At 36.1% G+C, this 14,642-nt stretch overlaps 1 protein-coding gene across 6 annotated transcripts in view; it reads left to right on the top strand.

The window, feature by feature from the left end:
- The window catches only part of XRN2 (5'-3' exoribonuclease 2), a 110,159-nt gene that overhangs the window by 80,749 nt on the left and 14,768 nt on the right, over positions 1–14,642 (top strand). For 4 of the 6 annotated variants that reach the window (XM_043986627.1, XM_043986629.1, XM_043986632.1 and 1 more), the window contains 4 exons: positions 526–594; positions 684–815; positions 3,857–3,981; positions 5,866–5,922. In XM_043986627.1, the coding sequence (XP_043842562.1) occupies positions 526–594; positions 684–815; positions 3,857–3,981; positions 5,866–5,922 (383 nt within the window). The remainder of the gene's footprint in view (positions 1–525; positions 595–683; positions 816–3,856; positions 3,982–5,865; positions 5,923–14,642) is intronic. The other 2 variants (XM_043986630.1, XM_043986631.1) reach the window with 1 other exon arrangement.

Here is a 14,642-nt window from a genome sequence, read left to right as displayed (position 1 = left end):
CAGTGAAATGGACTATGAAACAAAAAGTGTCCAAGATCACATCTTGGGAATGACTTGTTAGAAGCAACTTTTTCATTAAAAAATAAAGTCCAGTAAATTGAAGAATTTTATTGTAATGGGATTTGACCCCTGTTAAATGCTAAAGAGAGATCCTCAGTATATGTGAGCAAATTTAAAGATTTTTAATATTTTTAAAAGTTTATCCTGTTGCCAGGATAATATAGTAATGGCTTTAAATTTAGATTGTAAATATTTTTAAAGCATCTTCTGTTATTCCATAATTCTCTTGTACCACAGTGCTCTTGACACAGGAGACACTAAACAAAATGATGTTGACTGGTATCAGTTTGAAAAGGAATGTGCCTAAAATGTCGACCAAAGGGAGAAATAATTAGCTGAAAGTTTAGATATCTATGGAATTCAGTTGTTCACATTAATATAGCCATTTGAGAATTTACCTGTGTGATTCACAAATTGTATTTAATCTGGCCTTTTTATTAAAGGTTTTTTTTTTCTCTTTTCCAGTATTAATTTTAAAGATCCACAGTTTGCCGAAGATTATATTTTTAAAGCTACGGTGCTACCAGGAGCAAGGTAACTTTTTTTTCCCTCAAAACTAACTAGGTGATTTCATAATGGTCCACTTGTATATAACTAAGATGTTGAATTTTTCAAATGTTCAGAAAGCCTGCAACAGTACTCAAACCTGGTGATTGGGAAAAATCCAGCAATGGTCGGCAATGGAGACCGCAGCTTGGCTTTAATCGAGACAGAAGGCCAGTTCACTTAGATCAGTCAGCATTTAGGACATTAGGGTAAGTAATGCAATACCCATTTCCTTATGTACTTTTCTTCCCCAAAGTATTTTTTATACCAGAAGCTCATACATAATCTTAGCAGGTATTCTTAAATATCCTCAACAGTCAAATCATTTTAAGTATAACCTTGAAAATTAATGGAATACAATCTAAATCCTTAATGGAAGTATGTAACTTAATAGCTTCATGTTTTTCGTTTCTTAGATACTTTTTTTCCCCTGTGAAACATTTTAGAATTTGTTTATCTGGCCTGGTTTTTCTTAATCTTTTAAAATTATTTAAATTACTATTTTGTGTGTGTGTGTGTGTGTGTGAGAGGCATTTGGGGTTAAGTGACTTGCCCAGGGTCACACAGCTAGTAAGTGTTAGGTGTCTGAGGCCGGATTTGAACTCAGGTCCTTCTGACTCCAGGGCCAGTGCTCTATCCATTTTGGCATCTAGCTGCCCCAAAATAATTTAAATTATAATCTGTTACTGTTATAATTTTTTTATGATTTAGAATAAAAGGGAGCCAAATTCATTCAGAAGACTAGCAGTATTTTTTGTAACTTTGTAATTAATTTCATCTCTCTTCTGTGTGTAAAACGGTATGTTTGATGCAGGAGATAAATAGTTGAGAAGTCACAGTCCCAGGAGGACTCTTCATGAATTTTTTTATTAGTCCAGTGGAAGAAAACAGAGGAAAGTGACTGAGATTTATAATTTGTCAACCAGCCATTAAGTATTAAGTACATGTTATATGTGAGGCACTCTACTGGGTCCTGGGCGTACAAAGACAAAAGATAAACAGTTCCTGTCTTCAAGGAGCTTACACTGTATTGGGCTTGATAATATGTATGTAAATAAATACACAAAAGACAACTTGGGAGCTCAGAGAAAGCAGTTAGATAACATCAAGAAAGGCCTCCTGTACTTGAGCCGAGATTTGAAAGAAACTAAAGCTTCTAGCAGGCAGAGTTAATTTTAAAGAGAGAGCATTTCAGCCACAGGGATAAGGTTGGGGCAGCTCTTACAAGGAGAAAGGAGATTGAGTGTCGTATAAGGATTAGCAAGAAGGCTTTGGAAAAGGAAATTTTTGTCCTGTGACAATCACAGGGGTGGGGTCTCTCTCTTAGTTATTGCTGGCAAGATTCTTGCTAGAGTCATCATTAATAGACTCTTTCTTCACTTGGAAGATGGTCATCTATCTGAGAGCCAGTGTTGCTTTGAAAAGGTCAAGGAATGGTCATCATGGTGTTTGCTGCTCAAAAACTCCAGGAGAAATGCTAGGAGCAGGACAAAGGTCTGCAAAAAACAATGCTGTCTGTCAGAACTACTTGTGGAAGATCATGGCAAAATCTGGTTGTCCAGAGAAGCTCATCAGTATTATATGCCAGTTCCATGACGGCATGTTTGCATGGGTTCTGGATAATAGATGATGCTCTTGCACTTTCTCTGGAATCACCAATGGAATGAAGCCAGCCTGTGTGCTTATTCTCATGCTTTTAAGCATGATTTTTTTTTCAGCAATGTTTTCAGATGCTTTCAATGAGGATGTACATGGGCAACAAGATCAGCTGCCATACTGATGGTAAATTATTCAACTCGAAAAGCCTAAAGCCAAGACTAAAGTGAAGGGAGAGTTGGTGCGTAACTTTTTGTTCACAAATGAGTGTGCACTTAATGCGCCCTTTAAGGCTGAGATCCAACGGAGTATGGATTGTTTCCCTGCCACTTGTACTAATTTTGGCCTGATAGTTAACAACAAAAAAATAGAGGTTCTCCAGCAGCTAACACCACACCATCCATACGTGGAACCATTAGTTACAGCAAGTGGCCAAGTTTTGAATGCTGTAGATATTATTTCTTACTTCAGTAGTATACTTTCCAAGGATGTACACATAGATGATGAGGTTGGCACACACATTGCCAAAGCTAGCTCAGTGTTTGGCAGACTCTAAAGGGAAATGTGAGAGAAAAAAGGTATTGGGCTGCCTACCAAACTGAAGGTCTACAGATGTATTGTGCTGACCTGTGCCTGTGAAACTTGTACTCTATACTGACACCACGCTAAGAAACTGATTTGTCTTAAGAAGATTCCCTGGATTACCTGGCAAGATAAGGTACAAGACACTGAGGTCTCATTTAGACTCTGTGGTAGAGAGCAAAACTTCAGTGGGCTGACCACGTTGTTCAAATGCTACATGTCAGTTTGTCTAAAAGATTAGTTTACACGAGGCAGGTGTTCACATGGAGTTCAGAAGAAGTGATACAAGGTTTCTCCACTTTGGAATCAATTGTGAGACATGAGACACTGGCACAGCACTTCTCAGCATGGTGTGCCTGTTTAAAAGAAAGCACTGTGCTCTGTAAGCAAAGCAGAATTGCATTATTTCAAAAGAAACATGAGATGCACAAATTTAGAGACATCTTTATTGATATGGTCTGATCAGCTATAGTTTGATATAACTTTGCCTTCACCTCTACGTTGGTCCTCTTTTGAGCGCAAAAGACAACGTCCAACCAGCAAGAAGGCCATTTTGGCTTGAACATAAAATGCATGAAGGGGAATAATGTATATTATAAGGCTAGAAAGCTAGGATGGAATAGTTTCTTAAGTTTGTATTTGACTCTTGAGGTAGATAGCTACTGGAGCTAGTAGGGGAGTAACATTATCAGCTCTGTACTTTAGTGTGATCATTTTGGCAACTGTGTGGAAAATGGATTGGAGAGGGGAGATACTTAAGGCAGGGAGACCAATAAGGAAGCTATTGCAGTAGACAAGGAGAAAGGTGATGAGGGCCGGTGTTGGTTGTGTGAATTGAAGAAAGGGGGATGGAAGTGAAAGGTATTGGAGAAGAATATTCAATAAGACTTGTAATAAGATTAGAGAATCATACATTTAGAAACAGAAAATTACCTTAGAGATCATCTTGACCACATCTTCTTTTTTTATATGATGAAACTCATAGAGGTTAAGTGACTTGAACATGGTCACCATTTATGTTTAAAAGAAAAATTTTCTAATTTTAAATGAATTTTTTTTTTGCACATTATAGTCACGTCGTGCCAAGAGGTCCAGGAGGTGGGCCTTATAGCAATACTGCACCACCTGGAAATTACCAAGGAAATTTATACAGGCCAATGATAAGAGGACAAGCACAGATTCCAAAGCTTATGTCAAGTAAGTTATTATTTTCTTCCCTAGCCTTATTTTTATATGGAAGATTTTTCAAATTTTCTTTACAATTTTACTGTTGTCTAATGGTGATAAATGGGTACCTACAAAATTTTTTTTATTAGATGTGAATTTTTAAGGGCCTGTTATATAAATACTATTCTTGCATTTGTAGTCTTAAATTTAGCACTTATCATACATATAGTTACTGTTGATTAAGTTTATACACGATTTGCTTTTAACATAAAAATCTGCTTTTGTGTTTTTAGAGCTAGCACAAGGATGTGGTTTTTGCTTTTCCCCTATTAATAAAAAATAATATAGTTTGGGGGCAGCTAGGTGGCGCAGGGGATAGAGCACCTGCCCTGGAGTCAGGAGGACCTGAGTTCAAATCTAGCCTCAGACACTTAACACTAGCTGTGTGACCCTGGGCAAGTCACTTAACCCCAATTGCCTCACCAAAAAAAAAAAAAATTATAAAAAAATAACATGGGGGCAGCTAGGTGGCGTAGTAGATAAAGCACCGGCCCTGGATTCAGGAATACCTGAGTTCAAATGCAGCCTCAGACACTTGACACTTACTAGCTGTGTGACCCTGGGCAAATTTGCCCTGCAAAACAAAACAAAACAAAAACAAAAACAAAAGTATAATATGGTTTGTAAATAACATCTATTGGTAGCCATGGTCCTACTCATTTTTTTTAACTTCTGTTTTTCAATCACTTGCAACTTTTAAGTGCTTTGCATTTCTTTCATATGTAGAAATTGTTGGGGCTAGTATAAAGAATTAAGAAGTTCATTTGGTCTGTTCTTTGGATTTCACATTGTGATACATTCATCAAAATGCTGATTTAAGAAGTGTCAAAGTATACACTACAATAGAAATTCTGTTTTTTCTCATTCCTGAGAGCTTTACTGTGCTTCAATCCCATGTGTTTTGCCTAGGCCTCTTAATATTCTTCTTTTTTTTTTTTTTTTTTTTTTTTTTTTTAGTGAGGCAATTGGGGTTAAGTGACTTGCCCAGGGTCACACAGCTAGTAAGTGTTAAGTGTCTAAGGCCGAATTTGAACTCAGGTACTCCTGACTCCAGGGCCGGTGCTCTATCCACTGTGCCACCTAGCTGCCCCTCTTAATATTCTTATGTTCACTTTCCTGGGTTCCCTGGTTTTTCAGTGTTTCTAAAAATCCTTATGCTGGTTCACCAGTACTTAAGAAAAGCATTGCTAAGAGCCTCTGTGTTTGATGAATTTTAAATATTTTATATTTGTTATTGCAACAGCAAAAATATGTGATAAGAAAGAAATGAAAAGGGGGTCCTCTTGGCCCTCTTATCTACATTATATAGTTCTGAAGCTTGCTGTGTGATTCTTAGAGTATCCTGTGGTCTAATAGTAAGGGTTCAACCACATATAGATTTTTGCCATGTAAAAATGTTTTTCTAAAAATGATGCAGTGAGTCTCAACATGGAAGAATCTTCAACTTCAAAAGGTAACAGTATATTTATAGAACTTGTTTAAGAATTTTTAGGCCAGTTAAAATAATGGTGATACTCCCATGATAAATGGAGAAGAGTATTTAGAAATTCAGTTTCATCTTGAAGAACTATACCATGTATATTTCTTTTTCGGGAAATACTCTCAAATTTAATTTTTCTTACAGCAAGTGACACAGCAGGAATGAAAGTGTAGGGCTCTTATTTAGGGCTATTTTATGGGTTTGGATTTTAGGAGCTGTGCTATTTACAGTTATTTCTCAAAACCTTAGGAAATAACAATTTTGAGTATTTCTGCTTTTTGCCTAATGACATATAGCAGTAGAGAAATAAATTTGTGATTCTTTCATTGAGAGACATAATACAAAATCACTTTAAAAAACTTATTTTACCGTAGAGAGGATCCAGCATAATTCTGTGGATTATAAAAGCATTGGGATCTCTGGGTCAAAAGGTATGGTAGGTTTGGTGATTTATTTATTTTTTTTAGCTGTTTCTAACTTGCTTTCCAGAATGCTTACTCATTTGTAGTTCCACCAACAGAGTATTTGTGTGCATGCCTTCCCCACACTCCTGTAACATTAGCTGTTTCAGTCTTCTGAAATCTATGCCAATTTGAGGGGTATGGGGCATTTTATTATAGTATTAGTGATTTGGAATAATTAATATGGTTGCTAATAATTTCCTCACCTGTAAAATGGGGATAATAATAGCACCTACCTCATAGAGTTGTGAGGATCAAGTGAGATAACATGTAAAATTCTTTACAAACTTTAAAGCATTATCTAAAGGCTGGTTCTTTTGAGGGAGATGGTATAAGGTATAAAATGTTTGAAGGGAGTTTTTTCTTAGAACAGATGAGACCTTTATCCTTCTAGGCAGATACAAAGAGGAAAAGATTGAAGCTCTCTAAAAAAGGGGTTAAACCCTTTTTAAAACCTGTATCAGAAGAAAAAGAAGAACCAAAGCCCTTTCCTTGGGGTGGATAGTAAAGTAAGAGAGAAAGGGATAAGGAATGGAACAAGCACTTATTTGGCACCTATTCTATACTAAGCATTGTACCAAATATTTTACAAATATTATTTCATTTGGTACTATAACTGACAACAGAGAAAGCAAAACTACTTGCTTTTTATTTTGTTTCTATTTTCACTGCAAAAGAGAATGACCTTTGTTGAAAAAGTTAGACTAAAATTGAATAAAAAGGAATTGCTGCCTAAGATAAGTAGTGTGAGAACATCAAGTTTCCCTTAATGAACTCAGATCACCTAGACCCAATGAATTACATCCTTGATTCTTGTAAGAACTGCTTCCCGAAGATATGATTGGTAAGCTACTGCCAACAATAATTGAAAGATCATGGGAGAGATGTCATAATATTGGAGAAAGGCAAATATCCTGATTTCCAAAAATGGAAAGAGAACCGAGCAAACAATAGGCCGATAGGCTTGAATTTGAAGCCCAGAATGGCCTCATTTAAGAAATGATGGAGAACATCTAGAAAAAGAAATCATGATTTTAAAAAGGCAGCATAGCTTCATCAAGAAAAACACTTGTTAGGCTAACATAATTTCTGGGTTTTTACAGTATTATTAAATTAGTAGATGAGGGTAGTGCTGTGGATGTAGTTTATCTAAATTTTAGCAGAGCATTTATTAAACTATATGATTATAAAGAAATCAAGAGATATGTATTAGTCATGATTACAGAATGAGATTGATTTAGAACTGTTTCGATAGTCTAACAACAACTAGTTGTTAATGGTTCATTGTAGTTCTGTCAAGTGATTTCCAGTGGAACATCTCAAGTATCTGTTCTTGGACCTGTTTTTTTTATTTTTTGACATTTTTATCAGTCTTAGATGAAAGCATAGATGATATGCTGATGAATTTGCACATTTCCCTAAATTTGATAAGATAGCTAATGCTAGATGACCAGGCCTGAATCTCGTAAGATGAGATATAATAAAGATAAACATAAAGTATTGCAAGTGTTTACAAAAAAACTCTTTGCATGTATAGGATAGGGCAGATCCAATGGCTAGACAGCTGTTGGAATATTATATACAGTTCTGAATACCATGGTTTAAGAAAGGCATTGCTTATATTGGGAATGTTCAAAGGAGGATAACATATATGGTGAAGAGCCTTGAATCCATGTCATGGAAAGATCATTTGAAAGAACTGGGCATCTTTAGCCTGGACAAGAGAAAACTAAGGGTGGATGTAATAGCTGTCTTCAAGTATTTAGAAGGCCATATATGGAGAAAAGATTAGATTTGGTATATTTGGTCCCAAAGAACCAAACCAGGAGTAATGAGTAGAAGTTAGAAAAAGATAAACATTCCCTATTTGATTTCAGGGAAAACTTCTTAGCAGCTATCCAAAAGTAGAATGGGCTGCCTCAGGAGGCCTTGGGTTCTTCCTTCTTGGAAGTCTTGAAACAGAAGAATGATGACTTGTCATTGGACATTTTCTGGTGGGGCTTTTCTGTATGGGTTGAACTAGAATAGTTACTGAGGTCCCTTCCTGCTTCCAACATCTGTGATGTCATAATTCTATCAAGACAATTGAGATGCAGTTTAGTATGATGGGAAGAGTGCTTAGATGAGAGAGACATCCTACCTTTGACTCTGCACAATTTATATTCATGGGCAAGTGATCAAATGTTTTCAAGCCTTAATTTCTTCACCTGTAACATGAAGGCAATAACTACTTATCCCATAAGCAGCTAGAGTGCTGGGCCTAGAGCTAGGAAGACCTGAGTTCAAATCCAGCCTCAAGTATTTATTCTTTGTGTGACCCTGAGCAAGTCACATCACCTCTGCCTGCCTCAGTTTTCTCAACACAGTTGAGAAAATGAGTATATATAGCATGTACCTTCCAGGGCTGCTGTGAAGATCAAATTAGATAATAATTGTAAAGTGCTTGGCACATAGTAGGTGCTTAATAAATACTTATTCCCTTCCCCATGTGGTTGTTTTGAAGATCAAATGAGAATATAGGCAAAGCACTTTGTAAACTTTAGAGCACTATATGAATCCATCTACAATCACCAGAGCAAAATCCTAGAAGCTATCTGAAGAGGATCACTGAGCAAGAAGTATGGACCCCTCATACTTTCTAGAAAGTAACTGTAGACTTTAGGTGATGATACTGGAAATTTACATCATTTTAGCCTACATTTTTTTGAGCACCAGCTATGTCAGGCAGTACAGAAACAAAACAGTCCCTTCCATCAAGGTGCTTATGTTCCTTTGGGGAATGCCCACAGATGATTAATTTTGCAGTGGTGTTGAGTGTAGATTAAAGAAGGAAGTGACTGATTGTAAGAAGATCAATTAAAAGGCTCTATGTGAGATCCTAAACTAAGATATGAAGAAGGAACAGCAGACAGATACTACCACCACAATTTTATTAAAGAAAAAGATTATTATCCTTTTTTTTTTTCCTATAATCTACTGTCTTGCACATCATTGTTCTGCCTTCCTTAGTGATAGCCTCACATCGTTCAAATTTCACCTTACAAAGTCACAAAGTTTTGAGTATTAGAAAAGGAAAGTTGAGGGAGTTCCAATCTAATGGTTTCAGTCTTTTTAAGGGGATTAATCTAAGTCTTCTAGCTGTAAATTTGTACAGTTATGTGGTATTTGGGGTTGCAGCTGGGAGCTTGAGGGCAAGGTTTCAAATATTGTGAATACTGATAGAGAGAAACAATACGTGTAGAATAGAGAAGCTTTTGCAGATCAGTAGCCGTTGCCTAATTTGGGTTGTGCAGAAAAAGTTTGAAAGGTGGTATCAACAATTTCTTCTTCTCAACTTTTTTCAAATGGATAGTCAAATGTACTCAGATTTAAAGATTAATCAAACAGTATGATAGGAAAGTAAATGTGACTAGTAAACCATTAAAGTGACAGATGATAGCATCAAAAGTGGGTAAGGAAGCAAAGCCAGAATAGTCTTAGGGAAAATACAAAAGAGTTAAAGGTTCTGATGAAGATAAAGAGCTGGTTTTTATGTGAGAAAGAGGAGTACTTTTGGAAGGATTGGAGATCTGGGGAGGTAGAATTTTTTAAGTTGAGTCTTTTATAAATTAATGCAGTTCTGTGATGACTAAGGTGTGGCTAAAGTGGGGTGGAAATGGAGTTTGTTACAGTTGAGAACATAAATGAATTATGTGGTCAAAGTGTTAAGAGGAATTGACAGGATGAATTTTGAAGTCTCAGAAATTGGTAGAAGGGGTAGTAGAGAAGGAATTTAGAAACATGATAAAGTCATTAAGGAAGCCTTATAAGAGAGTGAGTTGGAATCATAGTATCAAAGATAGGGAAAGGTGTTTTGTTTTGTTTTTTTCTTTAAAAATAAATTTTAAAAAATAAATATGTTTAGGATGATGGCATATAACAAGATGAAAATTTCTAAAAATGTGGAAATAAAATAAAACAATGAGAATACAAATTAAAATGTGGGATAAAGAAGTACATGTACAACAGGAGAAGAATTTTAAAATGATTTAAGAACTTTGAAATTGTATGATGATTGCATCTGACTGGTGGCACTGTGAGTAGTTGTATTTTAAATTGTACTGAAAAATTTTATCATTGGAGTCAAAGGATTTTAGAGTTAAATGAGACCTTAGAGGTCATTTTCCTCATTTTAAAATTTGATTTCTCTAAATTATATGTCTGCAGTACTGAGGACACCAAGTTTTTTTTTTTTTAAAGTATAACATCTCAAAAGTATTTTGTTTTTTTCTTACTTGAGAGAAATTTAATACAGACAATTCTCACTTTACATTAATTCATATTATGTGAATTTTACTTTACAAAATCAACATTCCAAAAAAACCCCCACCTGTATTAAAATTGCTGTACAGTACTGAGCACATTGTGCTCTCTCTTCCAGCCCCTCAGCTTCACACTCTGTGGCCTTCTCCCCCTTAAGTGAAAGCAGAGGAATGGACATATAGACATGTCAGAGGCCATCCCCCTGGATCAGAGACATGGCTTGAGACCTCTGGTATCCACAGAAAACATTCTCCCCACTTTGCTGATGTGTATATGTCTTCTTTCTGTCCACCCTCAGATCCTGCATGTCTGTCCTCCCCCCCACCCTCCAAAGTGTTGTCTCATCCTCTCTGGTTTCTGTCCAGCTCCAGCTCCCACATGGCTGTCCGCTGCATATTCTTTCTCTCTGTTAAAACCAGATGCCCATGTGACTGGCTCAGGATCCTGTGTATTCCCCCTCCTGCTTTTGCTTCTCTGTCCCTGGCCCCCATGGGTGCTTGAAACTTATGCCAGCCCCCTCCCTCCAAAGGCTCATGGCTCTCTTGCTCCCGCCCTTCTTCCTTTTCCTATATCTGCAGGCAAATTCTCATTACATAAAAATCACCTTTTGTAGAAGTCTGCGGAATGTTCCACTTAATACAAAGTGAGAACCAGCTGTACCTCTCACGCAGTGTTTCAGAACCATTGTGCGTTTCTCTATAAAGTTTTTCCTAATGTCTTTAATTCTCCCTGTACTGTTATACATGGCATATACACATACATTTAAAGGATATTGTTTTCATCCTTCATTCTCAAAGAGGACCAATGACATCATGAGGGTGCTATTTTAACTTTCATGTGAATTGGATTTAAGTGAGACAGAGCTGTGCAGTCATCAGCCTTACTTATGGTCTCTGTCTCCTCCAGAGTCATCAAAGTCCAGTGGCAAGACAAAAGTTAAGAAGATTGTCAATGGCCAAGGAGCGGGTGACCTTTGCTTTTTAGAATTAGGTCTTTCCCAGGTCTTAGTTTGTCTGAGGCAAAGCCTATTCAGTGACAAAGGGCTAGGTAAGAATTAAGACAAGAGATGGCCTAGTTTTTCATCACAAAACTATCAGTTTGGGAGGGGAAGACCCTTAAGAGTTTCTGACCAGAGCAGCAAACAGTTGCTATTTAGACTCATTCTAAGCTGTCAAAACCTAAACAGTGAGCCACAGAGGCCTAGTTTGGGGGCCATTATTGGAGTTCAGTGAGACTTGTATAAGGATATAGATAGGTATAGAGAGGTAGATCAAGATATGTATACATATAGGTAGATATAGGCATAACTATTACATATTTCTCTTCATCCATATTAACTCTTTTAATACTCATAACTTCAGAGTTAGAAAGTACCCCAGAAAACATTTAGTCCAGGCTGTACCTGTATGCAAAAGCAAATAAAAAGCTATGCTTTTTATGCTTCTCTTCTAAAGAAGAGCCCACTAATATACGCTTATCAGTTGCTTGTCCACTTTGGCATACATTTAAGATATAGGAATTTTTTCTTCACATAACACTAAATTTGCATTTGTGATTTATACTTCTCAGCAGGTTATGTAAGGGGACTGAAAAGTAGCAGATAAACTGATATGAGCAAATATAAAGTCATGCATTTAGAGAGAACTAGGTGATGTTGAGTCCTCATTTAGAAAAGAAATTATAGGAGTCATCATCATATGTGCTTCCTGCAAGGTAGCCCATTATGTTTGTACTGTTGACTCAGTAAATGGAAAGCCTTATCCTACCTCTAATGCAACCCTGCAGTACTTTGGCACTTCTGGTCACCAGATCTCAGACACGAAGAGAAAGTGAAAAGAAAACTTAAATGATCAAGGTACCTGGGTTGGTGCACTATGAGGCAGAGACAGCGGGGGAGGGTAGAACAAATTGACTACTGACTTATACAGCAGATGCCAGAGCAAGAGAACTCCAGTGTTTCAAAAATAGAACTTTTTAAGATAGTGTCCCTGTGCTGACAACTTGTTGGACTCAAGTACAGTCTCCACTATTCATTGTGAATGGCATATTTGGTTTTTACAATCTCCAGTATCTGATTTGTGACTTTAATTTTAAGTCAGTAAACTTGTCAATTAACTGCATTTGAAAAGTGATTTTTGATTAATGTAGTCAGTAAACATGAAATCTTTTTTTTTTTTTAAGTGAGGCAGTGGGGGTTAAGTGACTTGCCCAGGCTCACACAGCTAGTAAGTGTTAAGTGTCTGAGGCCAGATTTGAACTCAGGTACTCCTGACTCCAGGGCCGGTGCTCTATCCACTGTGCCACCTAGCTGCCCCGAAATCTTTTTTTGATTGCTGCACTGATTAGGTATAAATTGAAAATGTATATTCAAGAAGTGTTTAGGTACCATTAATTGCTGTTTATTTGGTAATAGATTATAAGGAAAAGTAAAGGTATTTAGGGAGACCTAACTTTTTGAGGTTAGCATAATAATAATAATGGGCATTTATTTAGAACTTTAAGAGTTACCAAATACCTTACATGCATTATCTTGAATAAGATATGTGAAATGCTTTACAACCCTTAAAGCACTATAAATAATAACAATTTTTTTCTCTTATCTCATTGGAGCCTCCCAACAATCCCATGAGGTAAATACTATAGGTATTAAGTATCCCAGTTTTACAGATGAAGAAACAGACTGAGAGGTGATGCAACTAAGTATCAGAAATGGGATGTTAACCCAGGTTTCTCCTGACTTTGGGTGCAACACCTTCTCCCCTGTACCACAGTTTGTCTTTTAATGAAAAGTAGCCTTGCCATCTCACAAATCATTCCTTTGGTTCCCTAGCCAGAGATAAAATACTTTACTGCTTATATATTTTACTATGTAACATGCACTATACCTAGTTAAAGCCAGATGTGCTTAATTATACGGAAAGGAAATTGTATGATTTGTGATTTTTCATTATTTGACATCTTTCCTTAATAATAGTACTTCCTCTCTAACATTTATTTTGAGATCCTTATGACCTTAATCTTTTTTTCATATTTATATAGTTAATTCTTACCTTAAGGATAGTGATAGGGACTGGGCCTTTGGTTTCATTGGTATAAAGAAATTCCTCAGTGAATAAATTCCCTCTACCAGTGAAGGTTTGTACCTCCTCTTTAATTTAAAGGCTCAAGATTGCTATCAAGAGCAGAGACAGGACTTTATAGCAGAAGCAGGAAGGACTTTTACCCTATCCTGGTAAAATTGTTTTTTGTCCTTACATGATTTATTTTCCACTCATCCTTACTTAATTTTGCTAGTGTTAGATTAATTAGTGTATGTGATACTTTTATTTTTTAAATCATACTAACTCCTAACATTAACAAATTCTTTTTAAGTCTACTTTATTCTTTTTTTATCACTTTATAATTACTTCATCCCCCACCACCCTCCAATTTGTATTTTACTCAAGTTGTGTTCATGTTTGTTGTGATCCAAATATGAGTAACCATGCAATTTTTAATGGTATCCTAGCTTTTGACATCATATGTAAAAAGCAAGGTTCCTTTTTGAATATAGTTAGTTTGAAAGTAATTATATATTTTAAACTTGGAAAATAGCAAGTTGCTTTATGCCAAAAAAAAAAAAAAGATAATGTTTTGCCTATTTAGTCCATTCTGTTCTTCTAGTTATGTAAACTGTACTGAAGATTTCAGTCAGCACTATAGATTATTCTTTGGAAATTTCAAATATATACTGATTTATTAGTCCTTTTGAATACCTTTAATATCATAGCTGTGGGGGTTTTGTATATGATCATATAAAATTGTGCTCAAGAAGGGCAGTTTGGTCAATCAATCTGCCACCTCTTCTTCAAGTGTCTGTTGTGGGTGTTTCTTATTTTTGTTCTCTGATTTGACTTTGATGTGCCAATTTTCAGCTGATGAATAATTGTCCCTGTGCTGATAACTTGTTGGAGTCAAGTACAGTCTCCAGTATTCATTGTGAATGGCATATTTGGTTTTTGCAATCTCCAGTATCTAATTTGTGACTTTAATTTTAAGTCAGTAAACTTGTCAATTAACTGCATTTGAAAAGTGATTTTTGATTAATGCAATCAGTAAACATGAAATCTTTTCTTTGATTGCTACACTGATTAGGTAAATTGTCCCTTGAGAAGCTATTGAAGAAGCATTGGTGAATATGGCCTTATAGTACTAGGAAATGCCTAACTTTTAAAAAACCAAAAGAAAATATTAACTGTCATTTTTCCTCTCCTGTCTGAACCTTTCTGAAGTGCAATTCACTGGTCTCACCATGTTTTTTACTCCCTCTCAAATTGATCTTCTGTCAAAGCCATACAAATGAATGGTAATAAGTTTGTTTTAAATTCTCCTTCATTACTCATAAGACT

Source organism: Dromiciops gliroides, chromosome 2 (assembly GCF_019393635.1).
Source record: "Dromiciops gliroides isolate mDroGli1 chromosome 2, mDroGli1.pri, whole genome shotgun sequence".
Lineage (NCBI taxonomy): Eukaryota > Metazoa > Chordata > Mammalia > Microbiotheria > Microbiotheriidae > Dromiciops > Dromiciops gliroides.
The sequence above is the reverse complement of the archived record's forward strand: the minus strand, read 5'-3'. Positions and strand labels throughout refer to the sequence as shown.